Source organism: Amblyraja radiata, chromosome 7 (assembly GCF_010909765.2).
Source record: "Amblyraja radiata isolate CabotCenter1 chromosome 7, sAmbRad1.1.pri, whole genome shotgun sequence".
Lineage (NCBI taxonomy): Eukaryota > Metazoa > Chordata > Chondrichthyes > Rajiformes > Rajidae > Amblyraja > Amblyraja radiata.
The window spans coordinates 2495227-2516189 of NC_045962.1; the positions used below are offsets into that span (position 1 = coordinate 2495227).

Genomic DNA, 20963 nt, shown 5'->3' on the forward strand with positions numbered 1-20963 from the left:
TGAGACTGAGAACTAGGCTATGACCTCCCGTAGTCTGTACTGTTTCCAACAACAGGCAATGCATTTACTCTTCAAGACTTTCCAAAACTCCACTATTTGATAGTAGGTACTGTGAAGAAGCACATGTGTGTCATGTGCAACTGGACGATATTGTCCTGTCCCATTACAGAAATTCTCTTTTCTGGACAGTCATAAAGCAGCTAACATTGATGTCATTGCTCGGTCTTCAGAACTCTCGGGTATTTTATATTTTATAGAATATTCTTTCTCTGAAATATTCTTTGTCGTTTGATACAACTGTGAAACCACGACCATCTGGTCATTGCAAGGGCTAGTCTAATAGAAGCAAAGATTACTGCTGTGTAATCAAAGCTTTGTTTTAAAGTTCAATAAATAGCAATGCAGTCAGTAGTTCACGGGTGCTTTTGTTACTTTAAATGTTTTATGTGATGCAGAAGGAACTCTTGCCGGATGGAGAAATCGAGTCTTTGGAATCTTCACAACAGGTTAACCGAAATTTTTTTTAATAAGAAAATATATATTTCCTGCACAGACACCATGAATGTGAGTACATTATACTGTTATCACAATATACCCTTGTTAATACAGGACATAACTAAAGTTTCATAACCAGTGTTATAAAACACTCTAAGAAGCCACACTTTATTGAATTGACTTCTGTCAATTGAGCTTGAAATGACATCATATAAATGTGATAGTCTCTTCGCAATATATTACATAGACTGTGCCACTAAAACACCTGGGTGTAAAGGCTGAAACCTATTCAAATCAGCTGCAGGTATATACAAAAACTGAAAGAGATCAGTTTAAAATGTAATGAAATAAAACAATCCATTGGGAGTGTACTTACAATGTAGTGGTCACAACTTGCTTATAAAAAAGTGTTCTTAGGATTCTTTTTAAAGTGTTGCGTATTCAAATCATTCATGCATGAAGAAAATATTTCAACCTTTGATTTGCATTTTTCCATCCATATTTTTCGATACACTATCCTCAAATTACCTGCTGAGATTTGGAAATTAGCTGCAAGTAGCCAGGCATTAACACATGCAGCAACCATGGCGACGCTTGTATCAACAAGCACTGGAAATTTCAATGCAAATCCTCACTAAGCTTTCCAGTTTTATTTGCTGAGAACCGGAAGGGAAACCTCTTTTTGTACTTCTGCATTGAGGGCAGTAGTTTACAAATGCTAATAAAACCTGCATGGCGGCAAAAGGCCAGACAGGTGTTAAAATCCAAATGGCAACATTCAGAGAAAAGGGGTCAAGAACTAAAAGTGACGGAACAAAATGAGGGAGAACTGGGAAATTTCAATGAAAACACAACAAAAAATTAAAAAACTGCATTTGTTTCAAATGGCCTACACAGGTATCACTTCAATATCATACTCTGAAAATATTCTCCAAAGCATAACTTCCATCTAACAATGTGTGCGTTTTTATTTTTACCATTGTCCAAGAAAATCCGGGTGCCAATATTGGGCAACAATTTAGAAACAAGGAACCGCAGATGCTGGTTTATAAAAATATTTCCTTGCATTCATGAACTAGAAGAGACAATAGCACGAGGTGAATATTTCATTCTGCCATCTGGCATTTTTAGTGCTTTGTCAAGGCAATAGTGAACACTGTAAAAATGCCAATATTCGGGTAAGTGGATGCACAAGCCAATTATGCAGCAATGCCCATTTGTGGGTACAGGTTTATACACCTGCAATACCAGCAATACCAAGTAAACATCAACATTACAGCGTGTCATGTTTCAGGATATAGAGCTGATCTATAGATGCGACTGTCAGGAGAGCATGGTTTTCCTAAATTGATCCGTTAATATTGCTCAGCTTTCAAAATCTTCCTTCTTTCACACAACCTATGATTCTCCACCGAGATCAGGTTTTACTGTGCACTGGACAAAACCATCACAATCTATAAGTCCAGTCTCTGTATAAGCACAATGCCCAAACGTTGAAAGAGAAAGAAGGCAAAGCTACTGCAAATAGCCAATGAAAATGGGTGGCAGAATTCCTTCATTACCTGTCCCTGAGTTAGATTTATACCTGGATCTTGATGTGAAGGCTGGTGTTCCCCTTCCCTGAGGAAAATCTTTTTGGAGTATGAAAAGTTAGACTGCATTACATCTACCTGTGTAGGCCTATTAACAGATGCAGTTCCAAATGAAACACAGATAGTTGTGGTTCATCAAATTCTTATCATATTTTACATTCTCTACAGAGCTTAAAAACAAAATCATATATTTTATTTCACACTTTTTAAATATTACATTCTCTTTAGGGTGTTATGTGGAGGTAAATTCTTTACACCAGGTATAGCCTTCATTCAGCAAACAATACACTACCCAGAAAAATCTGTAGAAAACACTATTTAAAAAAACAAAATTCAGAAAAGTAACCAATCACACACTAAACAGCTGCAGCAGGAGTAGATTTTTCTTCCGATTCAATAAGGAGGGGAGTCAAACATTCTGTTTTTGTTTTGTATAAGCAGTCATATTGAGATGGGACTTTGCTCTCCGCTGCATTATTTCTTACTTGCTTCCTGAACGACTAATATTTCTTCATGAATCACTGCACACAAAAACTGCAGTCCAAGGTGACTTGTGCAAAAATGGATCAGGGCCGAGCTCTCCACTGAACTTCCCACCTGCTGTCCATTTAGAGCTGCTGACTGGACCCCAACAGGTTGTCTACTCATGACAGAAATTGCTGCAGCGCTGTTTTTGCCCTGTAATAGATTGAGAATTAGTTTTTGGCAATGCCGTTTCTACTGTAGTCATGCAAGATTCCAACAAAGCATTATTGTGGTTAGGCAGTGAAATAAGATCACATTTTCTACAGTGACTCAATGAATCTCTGCATGGATATCCATCTCACTGCAGTTTGTGCGAAATACTGAATATACAAGTCTTAATTTTAGTTTAGTTCAGTGAGACAGCACAGAAACAGGCCCTTCGGCCCACCGAGTCCGTACCGACCAGCGATCCCCGCACATTAACACTATTCTACACACATTAGGGATAATTTACACTTAATCCAAGCCAATTAACCAACAAACCTGTACGTCTTTGGAGTATGGGAGAAAACCAAAGATCTCGGAGAAAATAGGATTTCTTAAGTAAAGGGGAGGCCATTTAAAACTGAGATGAGAAAAAACTTTTTCAGAGTTGTGAATTTGAGGAATTCTCTGCCAGAAGGCAGTAGAGGCCAATTCACTGGATGAATTAAAAAAAGAATTGGATAGAGCTCTGGCAGAATCAAGGGGTGTGGGGAGAAGTCAGGCATGGGTTACTGATTGTGGATGATCAGCCATGATCACAATGAATGGCGGTGCAGGCTCGAAGGGCCAAATGGCCTCCTCCTGCACCTATTTTCTATTTTTCTATGTTTCTAAAACCCATGCGGTCATGGGGAGAACGTACAAACTCCGTACAGACAGCACCTGTAGTCTACTGCTGCGCCACCCTGTTGTGCTTGCCAATGAATGTAATGCCAAATATGAAAATGGCAGCATGGATTCTTGAATTTGTTAAATATTCTTAACTTCGTTTTATTCAAAGAGTTATTCAAAGCTAAATTATTGTTCCAATATAATGAAAATCATCTTGCACCTATGATTAACAATAATAATTTCAAAACATTAACCATAGAGACAATACATATAAATAAATACTTCAAGACAAGCTCAAGTCAATTTTACGTTTCAAACAGAAACTGAGAAGAAATTACCAAACAGGCTACAGTAGAGCAGAATTCAATACTGTTGGTTGCAAGTTCAATGAGATTGTATTCTCTCATCTGCCCTTAAAATGTAAGATGACCAGAAAATCAAATTTGTGCAGAACATAGTTTATATTCCAATCTTAAATTTGTTTTACCTTCTACTGATTGCCCTAGCGAGGTCCCCAATGTAGCATACATAAGATTTCAAAAGTAAGCACATTTGACATAGTTGGGGTCAGCTAGCACATGCTGCTTGATAGTATTTATGACATTAGCCAATGATTAAAAATGATTAAAGTCAACGCAAGATACAACAAATGTTGTCAATGCTTACTTGTCAGAAAGGTTGAGATCTGTAGTTTGAACCAATTTATGTAAAATATCTACTACTCCTAATTCTCTCAGCTTATCTTGTCGTTCATGGGAACCTAATAAAATTAAATACAAGTTATTCCTTCATAATCACCTGTCACTGTCATAAATCTAGCATCTGCAGATTGAAAGCACTTTATTGACATTCCCTTTGTGTATAATAACAAACTATGTAATAAATTTATTTCAAAAACAATTCATTTCAGAATTATTGGGATGTGTGGTCCATTTGGAACATTAATAAGATTTTCTTAATCAAGGACTTTTAATTGGTCCTTTTTGTTTTTTTAAAGAAAAGCCATCTAACTGAAAGAGTAAATAATTCATGTTCAGTACGGTGTCTGCTACAGTACAGGTATGATAGATAAGATTACATTGTGCTACAGTCATTGAAATCGAGCAAGAAAGGAAGAGGACAGACACAAAATGCTGGAGTAACAGCGGGACAGGCAGCATCTCTGGAGAGAAGGAATGGGTAACGTTTCTGGGTCGAAACCTTTCTTCAGAAAGGAAGAGAGACATATTTAAAAGGAAAGGAAAGGGAAGGGATCTGAAATGGAGCAAAAGCAAGGAGGAGATCATTAGGGAAAGGGTTGTGAAGATGGGGTGGAGCTTTGTTTCCATGTCCATGTCTGTGCAGCAAAGTCTGTTTCCAGGATCAAGGTGATGAATCCGTGCGTTTCACATATATTTTAGTCTGTAGAATAATGTGATGAGGTGGGGTCGATACAGTAGGGGAGGGCTTCGAGGTAGCTTGTGTGTTAATAATTGAATCAGGTCGGGAAAGATGACCATGGTTGTATGTGCATCAATATCGTATTGTGCACAGCTACACCTCTGGCTCTGTTTCTTCCAGGCATTGTCACACTAAAAGGACACAAAGTGCAGGAGTAGGTCAGGCAGCATATCTGGAGAGCGTGGATTGGTGACGAATCGGGTTGAGACCCTTCTTCAGACTGAGGAGGTGTCCTGACACAAAGTGTCATGTTCTCCAGAGATGCTGCCTGAACTGTTGAGTTGCTCCAGCATTTTGTGCTTTTTGTGTAAACCAGCATCTGTAGTTCAGTGTTTCTACATTATTAGACTGAATTAATTACAGAGCTATACCCTTGAGGATCAATGCCAGACTTTGGGTGGATCAACAGTATTACTCCCCTTTCTTCCTACTTTTAATCATAATAAATGGGCACTTCCCTCAACTGAAGAAACAGTTGGACAGGTACATGGATAGGACAGGATTGGAGGGATATGGACCAAATGCAGGTAGTGGAACTAGTGTACATGGGACACAAAGTGCTGGAGTAACTCAGCGGGACAGGCAGAATCTCAGGAGAGAAGGAATGGGCAACATTTCGAGTCGAGACCCTTCTTCAGACTGATGGGACATGTTGGCCGGTGTGGGCAAGTTCGGCCAAAGGGCCTTTTACCACGCTGTAAGACTCTGACTCTACAAGACCATTGAGTATTGGTGTACAACAACCATTCCAGGTTTAAAGAGATCGTGCAGAGGTATCTCCCACCCTTCAGAAACAAATGGAAGCGTCATCCTGCCCAAGAGAAAGGAGGAGATGAACCAACTGGCCCATAAACCTGAGGCTTGGAGATCGATAAAAAGATCACTTCCATGTCTCACCACAGCAACTGAGAATTTTAATTTCAAGTTATTAAATAAACTTGGCTGCTGCTACTATGAGTAATGAAATTACATGTGAATTGGATGGGGTTTTATGATTATCTGGTAGTTACTGATAATAACTTTTGATTCCAAATTTATTATTCCAGTTTAAATTCCCCAGCTCCATAGTGGAATCAAAACTCCAGCCTCCAGATGTATACTTCAGGCTTCTTGATAATGATCCATTAACAACCACTTCAACTTATTCTGAGTGTGAAACCCATGTGAAAACTACACAATGCAAACAATTAGTCTTTTAATATTCCAGTAAGAACATTTTTTAGGTTAAAAAAACTGACAACGAGACAAGTTTTTTTATGGATCAAAATAATGTTTAGTTTAGTTTAGAGATACAGCGCGGAAACAGGCCCTTCAACCCACAGAGTCCGCAACAACTAACAATCCCCGCACATTAGCACTATCCCATACACACTAGGGACAATTTACATTTATACAAATCCAATTAACCTACAAACCTGTACGTCTTTGGAGTGTGGGAGGAAACCGAAGATCTCGGAGAAAACCCAAGCGATCACAGGGAGAACGTACAAACTCCGTACAGACAGCACCCATAGTCGGGATCAAACCCGGGTCTCTGGCGCTGTACCGCTGCGCCATCGTGCCGCACTATTCTTTGTGAGCCACATGCAACCAAAATTCGAAAGATAATTACAAATCTTACCTTCCTCTTCACTCCATATGAGATTGGATATACAAAAAGTAGCAGCCAACTGGAGCTTTACATTTGAATGGCCCTGGAAAATAATTAATTATATTAATAAACTAAAAACTGTAACATATATTTAATGCTAGTTTCCCAGTCTGCAGATCAGTCATGCACCCTCTGAGTTTGAAGATATAAATGCCATTTGCTTATTAAGAACAGCGCTGAAATCTTTAGTCAGAGGGTAGTTTAATCAGTGGAGGCCAAGCCAGTGGATATTTTTAAGGCAGAGATAGTCAACCTCTTGATTAGAACGGGTGTCATGGGTTATGGGAAGGAGGCAGGAAAATGGGATTAGGAGGCAGAGATCAGCCATGAGTGAATGGCGGAGTAGACTCGATGGACCGAATGGCCCAATTTCACTCCAATAACTTGTGAAATTGTGAACAAACACTAAATAACCTCCACTGTTCATTTTGTTCTGGAACTGGAATCAAATTTGGAGATACGTTTCATCATGCCATGGATGGAAATTCATACAGGTGATTCCGATGACTGATGGTACAAAGTCAATGGTCCATTTTTTAGTGTTTGATTACATCCACATCACATCAGTGAACTGATTGAACCATAAGGGCAGCACAGTGGACATCGCGGTGGAAAATGGACCCTTATGCAGCGGGTAGAATTGCTGCCTCTCAGCGCCAGAGACCCAGGTTTGATCCTGACTTTGGGTACTGAGTGGAATATGCACGTTTTCCCTGTGACAGCGTGGGTTTCCACCGGGTCTTTCGGTTTCCTCCCACAACCCAGAGACGTGCGAGTGTGTACATTAATTAGCCTCTGTAAATTGTCCCTAGTGTACAGCAAGTGGATGCGAAAGTGGGTTAACATAGAACTGGTGCGGACGAACGAGTGATCAATGGTCGGCGTTGACATGGTGGGCTGAAAGGCCTGCTTCCATGCTGTAACTTTCAATCAATTAATTGGAGGGCATTGCCAATGGGGTTAATATTTCTGAGAGTGCTTGCATTCGACAGAGGGAGTGAGCCAAATGCCTCTCATGGAAGCATTCTAAGTTTGCACATTACCAGTGGACAGCTGGAGTAATAGATATAGCCGGGGACATCATATTTCTAGTGGATCTATCAAGAGCCCAGCTTGTGCAAATAAGGGAGGTTTCTATCAAGAATGATCAGCAGAAGAACAGCCATTGTAACTATCGGGAGGGAATAAGAGAGTTTGTGGAGAGAGACTCAAAAGTTTGGAGTAACTCAGCGGGTCAGATAGCATCTCTGTAGAAAAGGAATAGGTGACGTTTCAGGTCAAGACACTTCTTTAGACATTGTTCAGGCTGAAGAAGGGTCCAGACCCGAATCGGCACCTATTCCTTTTCTCCAGAGATATTGTCTGACCCGCTGAGTTTCTCCAGCTTCTTGTGTCTGTCCCGAGTTGAAACCAGCATTTACAGTTTCATCCTACACGGTTTGGGGAGAGAGATGTGAAAGGCTGGAGATGGCTGTAGAGAAAGGACAAATAAAGATTTAAAATGAAGGGCATGTTGATCCAAGTACTAACAAATCAGAAAGGACTTGCCACAGAGTAGAAATGAGCTGTGCAATAGTATACATATCATGATAAAGATATCAAACAATGAACGACTTTGTCGACTTTTTACCAGCGGAAACACTAAATAAGTAGACCTTCCTAATACAAGGCACATTCGAAATTAAAAAAATATCTGGCAAGCATTATATCAGACAGTGGGTGAGCAGTGGTTCTTGGTACTGTATTTTAAGACCAGCATAATACCTAAGCACCACTAATGTTCCTCTCCAAAAACACCATTTAAAGAGTTATCATGGTTAACCATATATAACCATATAACAATTACAGCGCGGAAACAGGCCATCTCGGCCCTACAAGTCCGTGCCGAACAATTATTTTCCCCTAGTCCCAACTACCTGCACTCAGACCATAACCCTCCGTTCCTTTCCCATCCATATACCTATCCAATTTATTTTTAAATGATAAAATCGAACCTGCCTCCACCACTTCCACTGGAAGCTCATTCCACACAGCTACCACTATCTGAGTAAAGAAGTTCCTCCTCCTCCTGTTACCCCTAAACTTCTGTCCCTTAATTCTGAAGTCATGTCCTCTTGTTTGAATCTTCCCCACTCTCAATGGGAAAAGCTTGTCCACATCAACTCTGTCTATCCCTCTCATCATTTTAAAGACCTCTATCAAGTCCCCCCTTAACCTTCTGCGCTCCAGAGAATAAAGACCTAACCTATTCAACCTTTCTCTGTAACTTTGTTGCTGAAACCCAGGCAACATTCTAGTAAATCTCCTCTGTACTCTCTCTATTTTGTTGACATCCTTCCTATAATTGGGCGACCAAAATTGTACACCATACTCCAGAATTGGTCTCACCAATGCCTTGTACAATTTTAACATTACATCCCAACTTCTATACTCAATGCTCTGATTTATAAAGGCCAACACACCAAAAGCTTTCTTTACCACCCTATCTACATGAGATTCCACTTTCAGGGAATTATGCACAGTTATTCCTAGATCCCTCTGTTCAACTGCATTCCTCAATTCGCTACCATTTACCATGTACGTCCTATTTTGATTTGTCCTGCCAAGATGTAACACCTCACACTTATCAGCATTAAACTCCATCTGCCATCTTTCAGCCCATTTTTCAAAATGGCCTAAATCTCTCTGTAGACTTTGGAAATCTACTTCATTATCCACAACACCACCTATCTTAGTATCATCTGCATACTTACTAATCCAATTTACCACACCTTCATCCAGATCATTGATGTACATGACAAACAACAGTGGACCCAACACAGACCCCTGAGGCACCCCACTAGTCACCTGCCTCCAACCTGACAAACAGCCATTCACCATTACTCTCTGGCGTCTCCCATTCAGCCACTGTTGAATCCATCTTGCTACTCCTGCATTTATACCCAACAATTGAACCTTCTTAACCAACCTTCCATGAGGAAACTTGTCAAATGCCTTACTAAAGTCCATATAGACAACATCCACTGTTTTACCCTCATCAATTTCCCTAGTAACCTCTTCAAAAAATTCAAGAGGATTAGTCAAACATGACCTTCTAGGCACAAATCCATGTTGACTGGTCCTAATCAGACCCTGTTTATCCAGATGCTTACATATATTATCTCTAAGTATCTTTTCCATTAATTTGCCCACCACTGAAGTCAAACTAACAGGTATATAATTGCTATGTTTACTCTTGGAACCCTTTTTAAACAATGGAACAACATGCGCAGTACGTCAATCCTCGGGCACTATTCCCGTTTCTAATGACATTTGAAATATTTCTGTCATAGCCCCTGCTATTTCTACACTAACTTCCCTCAATGTCCTAGGGAATATCCTGTCAGGACCTGGAGACTTATCCACTTTTATATTTTTCAAAAGTGTCAGTACTTCTTTTTCTTCGAATCTCATAGTATCCATAGCTACTCTACTTGTTTCCCTTACCTCACATAATTCAATATCCTTCTCCTTGGTGAATACCAAAGAAAAGAAATTGTTCAATATCTCTCCCATCTCTTTTGGCTCTGCAGATAGCTGTCCACTCTGTCTCTCTAATGGTCCAATTTTATCCCTCATTATCCTTTTGCTATTAATATAGCTGTAGAAACCCTTTGGATTTACTTTCACCTTACTTGCCAAAGCAACCTCATATCTTCTTTTAGCTTTTCTAATTTCTTTCTTAAGATTCTTTTTACATTCTTTATACTCCCCAAGCACCTCATTCACTCCATGCTGCCTATAATTATTGTAGATCTCTCTCTTTTTCCGAACCAAGTGTCCAATTTCCCTTGAAAACCATGGCACTTTCCAATTTTTACTATTTCCTTTCAACCGAACAGGGATATGACACCTGTTTCTTGTGGTGAGGCGAGTGTTCATGTGCACTCTCATTAAAATAGGCCCAACAGTCTTGAAAGTTGCCACAAAGTGTCTCAATGCTGATTCACTTTCCCCCGGTGGTTTCTGTTTTAATTTCAGATTTCAGGCATCTGGAGTTTTTATTCTGACCAATACTAAGAGTTGCGGGCAGATGCAACCTAAATTAATCAACACACGCTTCCTTTCACTTCAAAGCGAGTTATTGAACTGTTTGAACTTCTATTGAGCCAGAAAAGCATCAAATGATTTCTTGAACGTCCACCATTCCTGTCCACACTAATCATCAGTAGTGGGTAGAAGAAATATGAGGGCAGGAGGAATGATATGTGATTATAATAAAGATTGTTGCACCATGAATATTACTAGGGTTTTTTATTCTGGGATTTATTCTGCTATCGTGCCTTAACCCTTGTAATGAATGGGAAAACAACGGCAACAGATTGCTGTGATTGTAGCTCGTGCAAAGCAAAAATGCATTGTGCCCCAAATAGCGACTCACAGGAGGAGATTGTGAAGCTTTTGGTGAAACAAGGTTTAAGAAGCAGGAAAGAAAGAAAGGTTTTAGTAATTCAGAAATGTCTGGTCAAGATGGCTAAAATCTTGGCTGCTATTAAAATCAGGAAGTAAAAGTCCAAAATTTTCAGATCTAGGGGCTTGTAGATCTAGAAGATGTGTTGAGGAATAGGAAGAAAATGGAGGGATCTGAAAGTGAAGAGGAGAATTATAAAACAGAGGACTATCAGATCAGGAACCATGCAAGTCAATAAGTTAATGGGTAATAGGAAGTACAGAAAGTTCAGATACAGGCAGAAAGTTTGAATAAGCACAAGTTTACACAGGGTGGAGTATGAAAGATTGAAAGTTTGGCTAAGGAATATTAAAGCTAACAAAGGTAAAGGTTGATGGCTTCAGCAAGAATCAGGAAATTGCCACTTGGTAATGAAGTGGATGCAAGCTTGAAACCTTATCTCAAACTTAAACATAAAAGTTAACGTGGTTAACTTTCCAAGTTTTAATAAAGATCAGCAATTTTCCTGCAAAATGTCCCTTTGACTTATTTTGATACATTGACACATACAACACAGTCCCTGTTAAAGTGAAATACAATACCAGCTGGAATAAGGAACTCTGGATGACAAAGGGTCTTGAGGTTCTGGTCCAAAGACAGGAAAAGGCATGAGACAGGACCAAACAGATGGGATCAAGTGAATACTTAGAGGAGTATAAGGGATGTAGGAGTGTACTTAAGAAGGATATCAGGAGGACAACATATGAGCATGAGATAACTTCAGCTGAGAAAATCTGAGTGGGTTTTAAGTGGGTTGTGGAATGGCCAACAAAGTTTAATTTGGATAAGTGGGAGGTTTGAGATTTCAAACTGGGATAGACCTTTCACAGTGAATGGTAGGACCCTTGGGAGTACTGTAGAACAGAAGGTCCTCTGAAAGTGGTGTCACAGATGGACAGGCTGATGAAGGCTTCTTTTGGCATGCTAGCCTTCATCAGTCAGGGTTTTCTCCGGGTGCTCCGGTTTCCTCCCACATTCCAAAGACATGCAGGTTTGTAGGTTAATTGGCTTCCGTAAATTGCTCAGCGTTTGTAGGATAGAATTAGTGTGATCACTGGTCGTCGTGGACTCGGTGGACCAAAGGGCCTATTGTCACGCTGTATCTCTAAACTAAACTAGATCTGATCTCAGAAATCAACTCATACAGGAATGATGAAATAGAAATACAATAAAATACCTACAAGATACATCAATATCAAGTATGATTGAGAAAGTGCTTGATTTAAAAAAAACATTATGCATGGTTAGTTTCATGCGAGTCAAAATACATTGAGTAATCAATAAATTTAAACACCAATAACATTAAAGCCCACATATCCAATAACAAAAAGATAGATTTGCTAGTGTGCAAAGCACATAAACCTCCCTTACATAGCGGCTCCTGCAGCATAACAGCACAGCACCTGCAACTTGATTGCAACAATGAACGTGATAGAATTCGTCCACTATAGTCAAACATTGAACTACTCTCCAAAATGAAAACCAATACCAAAATAAAAAATATGTACTTCTCCAGATATTTAAAAAAAATCAATTACTTACCATGTAGTATTTAATTTTTTGTAAAATGTCATCATTTGTCATGATGAGATCCTTTGCAGTTGTTCCATCTGCTATATTAGCAAGTATACATAATGTCTAAAGGATATTTAAAAAAATAGTATTTCTCAGTATATCACAGGTTCAGAATATAGTGTGGGAGATCACAGAACCACCAATTAATTCAAAACTTTGGAAATCTTTTTTATTAGTAATAACCTCCATTAAACTAGCCATTTTTTATAAAGGCTACAAAATATACTTTTGATATTGGAACAATCTTATTTGAGACAGACTCACCACAATGTCAGGCTTGTTTTTATTCTATCTAATTAACAGCAAAACGTGAAAATGGATATTTACTAATAATTTTGAAACAAAGCAATTTTCTGTAAACATTCTCCCATGTCCGGAGCCAAGTTAAATTCCTGCACCATTTAGTCTGCATTTGAAAAGCACATTTATCGCAGAAAACAATTCTAGTATAACGGAAGAATTTATGTGGAATGATTAAAACGTCAGTGAAAATATATTTACAACACCACAATCCCGAACAACAAGAAAAACAAGGACAACAGGGTAATAACAAGGAACTACAGATGCTGATTTACCAAAGACATACACAATATCTTTGAGTAAGTCAGCAGGTCAGGCAGTATCTCTGGAAATCATGGATAGGTGACCTATCAGGTTGGGACTCTTCTTCAGACATCTTTTAGACAATTAAGTTTGAACAAGGGTCCTTATCCGAAACATCACCTATCCATGTTCTCCAAAGATGCAGTCTGACCCACTGAATTACTCCAGCATTTTGTGTCTTTTAAGGGCTACAGGATTATGGGAATACCTGCACGAGAAGGCTCCTCACAAATTCACAAGTTATCAATGTGATATTTTTACATACATTCACACACAATCAAGTCACGGCCCCTTGAGTAAGTGACAACACTTTCTTTGTGTGGTCCGCACATGGCTAACTTGTTAAAAGTGCTCCAACTTCAACAACGAGGTCTCGCTGTGCACATACATTCCACCACATAGGTAGCTCAGAAAATGCTTTAAATAGATGGCAACCTCTGAAGTCATACTCCAGCTTAGCCAGCTCACAACATTTGTGATAGATTAAGAACCCTCCCAGTATGTGTCGACATTCAAAAACATTACCAAACTATTCTGAATTGATCAAACTTTTTTTTTAAACTACATTTTTCAAACAAATCTAATTTGATGCAGGTTTCCCCAAAATAGGTGCTGAGAATTGAAATAAATACACATTCCTCATCTACTATTAATTGAGGATCTCCAGGTTTATGTTACCAAAATATCCATCTGATTAGGATTTAATATCTGTTCTGATACAGAAATTGGAAATAGACACAAAATGCTGGAGTAAATTTTTGGTGACCTGCTGCAACTATGACGGGTGCCTGCAAGTCGCCCAAAAAATCGCGTAAGTGGGACAGGCCCTTAAGAAATTGCAGAGAGTTGTAGATTAGCTCAGTCCATCACACAGACCAGACTTCCCACTTTCCAGCACTGACAGCATCTACACTTTATGCTGCCTCAGAAAAAGCGACCAACATAAACAAAGTCTTGTCCCACCCTGGTCATTCCTTCTTCTCCCTGTTCCCATCAGGCATAAGTTATCGAGGCTTGAAAGCATGCACCAAACTATCTGTTATCAGGCTTCTGAATGGTCCTTCCATGAGCTAGGGTACTGTCTGATTCATCCCAACCCTGCTGTGGACTTGGAACTGGTGCGCTACAATGCTGAGAACAATATTCTGCACTCTGTGTCTTCCCCTTTGCTCTACCTATTGCACCTGAGATTGGCTTGATTGTATTTATGCATGATGTTATCAGATCTGATTGGCTTGCATGCAAAAGAAAGCTTTTCACTGTACATGACAACCTAAATAATAAAATGGTTGATGCAGGATTGCTATTTAGATATCAGGAAGATTTAAAACTAAAATCAAAATTCTTGCACTGAAAATGTAATGTGATTATAAGAATCACAAATGATTAACATGAACACAATCTATCAAAACACTACCGGGCTGTGCCTGAAACATTGGTCTCCTTGTATAAAAAAACAAACTCAGTGGGTCGGGGATGTCTTGGGTCCAGATTCATCTTCAGAGCTTAAAGGTCATCTGGCAAGCAGTCTGAAGGTACCCGACCCGAAACACTGTCTGTTCATTTCCCTCCACAGATGCCACCTGACCCACTGAACTCATCCAGCGTTTTGTTTTTCGCACAAAATTGCAGCATCTATAGTCTCCCGTGATAGACAAAAAGCTGGAGTAACTCAGCGGGTCAGGCAGCATCTCTGGAGAAAAGGAATAGGTGACGTTTCGGGTCGAGACCCTTCTTCAGTCTCCTGTGCCTACATTAATCTCTTTTCTACAATACAATACAATACAATACAATTCAATTTATTGTCATTTGGACCCCTTGAGGTCCAAACGAAATGTCGTTTCTGCAGCCATACATTACAAACAAATAGACCCAAGACACAACATAATTTACATAAACATCCATCACATCGCTGTGATGGAAGGCCAAAAAAACTTATCTCTCCACTGCACTCTCCCCCCGATGTCAGTCAAAGTCAAAGTCAAAGCCCCCGGCGGGCGATGGCGATTGTCCCGCAGCCATTAAAGCCACGCCGGGTGATGCAAGGCCGCACACCGGGTCTTGATGTTAGAGCCCCCGGCGCGCGCTCGCAGTCCCGCACCCAATCCAAGCCGCGCGGGGTGGTGCTGTAAGGCCCCGCTCCAGGAGCTCTTCAACCCCGCAACTCGGGCGGGAGAAGTCGCCGTTGCGGAAGCCCCGAAAAGCGGTCTCCCTCCAGGGACCCGCGGGCTCCCGGTGCCGCCGCCCGCCAAACCCGCAGTTGCAGCCACCGAAACTCCGGGGGTCGGGTCGCAGCAGCGTCCACCACCGCTCCACCCGCTCTGGACTCGGCCAGCTCCGCGACGGTGAGGTGAGTAGTCGGCCCCACAGCCCCCGGTCTTCCTGTCGGAGGCCGCTCCTCTTTGCAGCCCCAACGACAACGGAGACCCGACAAAGAAAAGGTCGGGTCTCCCGTGCAGGGAGAGATTTAAAAGTTACCCCCACCCCCACCCCCCCCCACACCACCCCCACACACATACCCCAACAAAAATAACAAAAACTACATAAAAACATAAGACATAAAATAATAAAAACGCAGACGGACTGCAGAGGCCGCAGCTGACGAAGTCGCGCCGCCCACCGAATCCTTGAATCACTGTGTTTCCAACTTTAACGGTTGTAGCATTGGATTGGCAACATTTTAAAGCACAATTAAAACACAGGGTACGTGTGCTGTAACACCAGGATAAGCTCTCAACACGGAAAACCAAGCCCAAAGTACTATGTAACTGAATATACCAACTTATGCTAAGGACAATAACTAGCTCCATATGCAAACAACAGCTACCCACATGTTAACAAGCTCATTTCATTTTTAAACTGATCATGTAGATGCAAGTATATCATTGGGGTTATCAAGTGGGCATCTCCCTTCACTGGTGTTTCGTAGAGTTACGCCCCACGACAAGTCAACAGTTGATTCTGACGTCCCAGAACAACCCCCCTCAATACCAGCTCTCACCACCTGTGCTACCAGTATCTACCAAATAAAGGGAGCTACAGATGATTAGCTCACTCTAACAAATGATAAACACCTGCATCCTATCTTCCACTAATCCTAACCCACCATTAAACTCGTAACACCACAAATATCAACCTTGCATAAGACTGGGATACACTTGCACAGACTACAATTACAAAGAAACACACATACTATATTTCATACGTTTGCTTTCTGTCCCCAACTGACACTATTTCTTCTCCACCAAACCCACATACTGCCTTGCTCTGCTGCCTCTGACATCTGCTTCACGGCCTGACGCAAACTCTGTCCATGAATTCCTAGCTCTCCAAATAGCGAGGTGGTTGATCTCGCTATGAAACGTCTACAACCCACCTCTACTGGACGTACTCTTGTTCTCCATCCTCACTGCTCAATCTCTGCTGCCAACTCTACATATCTCAGCCTTTTCCTTTCATCAGCCTCATCCACTAAGTTCTTCCCAAGGCACCGTCAGTTCTATAAAATACACTATCCGCTGACTAACTGACCATAACACTGTATCAGGCCTCAAACTAGTAGTAATTATTTCCTGTAGAACAAGGTTTCCTCCTAAATCTACCGGCATGTTCCAAACATTGGCTCCCCTGTAACTGGCCGAACTCATACCTGTCTGTAGACTTCCCTCCTCTACCTATCTCTCCCTCACGAACAAAATAAATCACTACACCTTCAGTCCTGATGCTACTGAATTCACCTGTACACTCCTCCTCTCAATTGCTGCAACTATGCACTTCAATACCTGGTTATGCCGCCAAGTATACTGACCCTGAGAAAGACTAGTCCTACATCCTGACAAAATATGCCTCAACGTTGCCACGTCTGTACACAAGGGACAGGCCTGGTCCCCACCGACACATTGTTTAAGGTTCTGCAGTGATGGCATCACATCAGAAATAGCCCTTATAAGGAAACTTACACAACCTGCCCCCATGCACCACAGCTCCCTCCAGCTAAACCTCATCTTTTCAACACTTTCCAGTTCATCCACTGTCCCAGCTTAACCTGAGCTACTGCCCTTACACATCTCACTGCTTCCTCCTGTCGACATACCTGCTCTACAACCAATTTCCTCCTCTCTGTTGGACCTGCCTTACTCCACACTGGTTTCCCTGTGCTGAGCCCTAAGCCTTCTTTCCCGTGCTGCACCCCACCAACAATGTCTGTCTGCCTCCGAGCTGCTTATGTTTCTTCTACCGCCTGCTTTGAGCTCCACTTCCTCCCTCTAGTTACACTTGGCACCAGATTATTAACTAAAGGTAGCCTTACTCCCTGATAATTGCAACTCTAACCTTACCTTAGCACACTTAAACTCCTCTGTTGGGCTAGACAATGGTAAATGAAGAATACCTTTCCCATATAAAGCCACATTACTGAGACACCATGGAACTCCAAACCATTTCCTAATATATGAACTAACCAATCTCTCTAACTCCACCGTAGAAATTGGCACCTGAAGCCTTGACTTCTCTCTCCTTTCTAACCCGGCAATAACATATTTTCTAAGTTGCTGAACCTGTTCAGTGTCATCCAACTTCCTGTTATACCACCTCACCAAACTTGTAATTGGTTTCTCCATTATAGACGGGATTTCTTCTTCATCTACATATAACCTTTTCTCTACTACCTTTCTTCTTGCCAAATAGATACTCCGTGATTTACTAGGCTTAATCTTCAATCTAGCCCATCTAAGATTATCAATTATCTTCTGCAATAACCTCCTTGTACATGCCACTGTTCTGGTCACCAAGGTCATATCATCCATATAGGCCCTGATAGGAGGGAGGTGCATCCCGTCCTGCCGTCACCCCTGCCGACAACTCACTATGATGCTCTAATCACTAGCTCCATCGCCATTGTAAACGCTAACAGGGAAATAGTACACCCGGCCACAATGCCCATCTCTAGTCTCTGCCATGCTGTCGGACATCTTGGAAATATGCTTTCACTAAATTAACTATCAATCCTGGAACTCTAAAGAAATTAAAAACACTCCAAATTATACATCTAATTACTCGTCATAGAGTTGTTTCACATCTTACAGCTAGATCAACTTGGCACTTTAAATAATTATCTCGGTTTCCTTTAATGTTACAAGACATTAAACATTGATACGTGAACACACAAACTGTTTGAATAAAATAGCTAGTGTTCACAGCTGTAGTTGGATAAATGTGAATGGACCACTCTTTCGCAATGAAAGGATGCAGACTACAGTATAATTCCAATCATATGTCCTCACCTCCATCCTGTATATGTACCAGTCACAGGGTGGAACAGCAAATAGATTAGCCAAGGAAATGTAGTAGATTGAAAGATATAATCTGCACTTTAAAAAACATTAATACCTATTATCATTGTCTTTGAGCGTTTGCCTATAATCCTCATGCAAAGAATGATAGCATTCTTATCTAGCACTAGTATCCATCACTCCTTGGTTCATTACTTTCTCTTTGAATATTGGGATAACAGAAGTCAGCATGATAGATAGAAACAGCACTGAAATCCCGAAAACTGGAGCTATTTCCTCTTAATAATGCTGTAATTTCTAACTTCTTCACAGTACTCTATAAAATGATTTTAAATCATAACATGATTTCCACCAGTATTTATAGACTTCTGCATTAAAGTTAACAGCTATGAACTTGTTCCTCATGATGAATGAAGTAAATTAATTTTGCACAACAGGTTTCCTCCTCAACATTTTATACATCTTTTTTTGAGTAGACGGTCTGCTATTTAATAGTTTTTATACTCACCTAAAAATAGTTTTCATTTATCATATGCTTATCAATTTCCCCCATCAGCACATCGGAAACACAATATCCTACAGCAACCTGATTCCGTAAAGACATTCCACCATCTCAGGAGCCATGCCAGAGGTATGATGGAATGCTCTTCATTTGTTTAGATGAATACATCTCTTAAGAACACTCTAAAGGTTGATACCATCTGCGATAATGCAGCCTACTTGTTTGGCACCTCATCCATCACCTTATATAATCATTCCCTTCCCCATTGCTGCAATGTGTCCACAGTGCCACCTGCAAGTTGCATGCTATAAGTTGCTCAAAGATTCTTAAACAGCACATTCCAAAATGTCAGCCTCTGGTAGGTTTGACAAGGACAGCAAGCAGGCACCACCTTCACCGCCATCAAATACACCAGATTTTTATGCAAATACAGTCTTTTCTTTGGTGTTTCTGGATAAATCAGGCAACTGAATCATCCTACCACAACCAGAGAGCAGTGCTGAACTACTATCTACCTCTTTGATATCCCTCGGACTATCCTTGACCAGACTTTGCTGGCTTTACCTTGCACTAAGCGTTATTCCCTTATGCATCTATGCACTGTAAATGGCTTGATTGTAATCATGTATTGTCTTTCTGCTGACTGGTTAGCACTGTACCTTGGTACACGTGACGACAAACTAAGCTGAACGGAACTGAAATATCCAGAAACTCCAAACCAAAAAACACTATTGTTGACCTTTGACACAAACTGCAGCAGTTTGAGACACGGGTTATTTTGGCCTTATCAGACAGCCCATCGACCATCAACTAACAAGGACATCCTCCACAGTCCTTGTAATTCAGCCTTCTACAGTGCCCTCCATTATATTTGAGACAAAGACCCATCATTTATTTATTCGCTTCTGCACTTCACAATTTGAAATTTGTAATAGAAAGAAATCACCATGTGGTTAAAGTGCAATTTGTCAGATTTTATTAAAGGCCATTTTTATACATTTTGGTTTCACCATGTAGAAATTACAGAGAGGGAGAGGGAGAGAGAGGGGGAGGGGGAGGGGGGGGGAGGGGGAGGGGGAGGGGGGGGGGGAGGGGGAGGGGGAGGGGGAGAGGGAAAGAGAGAGAGGGAAAGAGAGGGAAAGAGAAAAAGAGAAAGAGAAAGAGATGATGCCTGTCCCGCTATTCCAGTTTTTAGTGTCTATCTTCAGTTTAAACCAGCATCTGCAGTTCCTTCCTACACTCTTTGTTAAGCGAAACAGGTCCTATTCTCATAATATTATTCACTTTAACTAAGTTTTTTCTTCACCTAGGTGCTGCAGATAATACAATCCCAGTTATCAAATCTTTCTTCAAAGTGAGAAAAAAATTCCAGCCCCGCCAACATCTTCATAAATCGCCCCTGGATCCTCTCCAGAGCAATTGCATCCTTTCTACAATGTGTCATAGTCTTACAGCATGGAAACAGGCCCTTCATTCCAACTTGTTCATGCAGATCAAGATGCCCCATCTAAACTAGTCCCATTTATCCGCATTTGGCCCACATCCCTTTAAACCTTGTGTGTGCCAGTGTGTGTGTGTAAGAGTGTGTGTCAGTGAAGCGGCGACAACACCCGGAGTGAGCGGTCATTCTGAGACTTGGCGATGCCCGGGGAGCGTTTCCCTTCCCCCACCCCTCCCCCCCGGGAATGCGGGCCGGCCTAGGTGCTCTGTGTCAAGCTGGGATCCGGGGGAGGTGAGGGTCGGCGACCTGGGGGTCGGTCATCGGAGTGGAGCCTAGCCCGAGATTCATCCCCGCGGCTCCGGAGGAGGCACCGAAGCCCCCACTCACCCAGTCCACTCCTGGCTCCGGGCCGGGGTTAAAACTCCATGGGGTGTGGACAGAGCGGCTGACGGACATAGAGCTGCTGGGGGTGAGGATGGGAGGTGTGAGCAATGCATCAGGGGTGGGTGCTGGGACCCACCACCGTGTCTCACCTTTAGACTC

General features: G+C 41.3%; 1 protein-coding gene across 1 annotated transcript in view; it reads right to left on the bottom strand.

Annotated features, from left to right (window-relative positions):
* Positions 1-501: 501 nt before the first annotated feature.
* Positions 502-20963, bottom strand: part of LOC116974936 (armadillo repeat-containing protein 8) — a 156857-nt gene continuing 136395 nt past the window's right edge. The window contains exons 19-22 of the mRNA XM_033023550.1: positions 12551-12646; positions 6490-6562; positions 4095-4188; positions 502-2765 (exon numbers count right to left, since the gene is read on the bottom strand). Of these exons, the coding sequence (XP_032879441.1) occupies positions 2732-2765; positions 4095-4188; positions 6490-6562; positions 12551-12646 (297 nt within the window). The 3' untranslated portion in view covers positions 502-2731. The remainder of the gene's footprint in view (positions 2766-4094; positions 4189-6489; positions 6563-12550; positions 12647-20963) is intronic.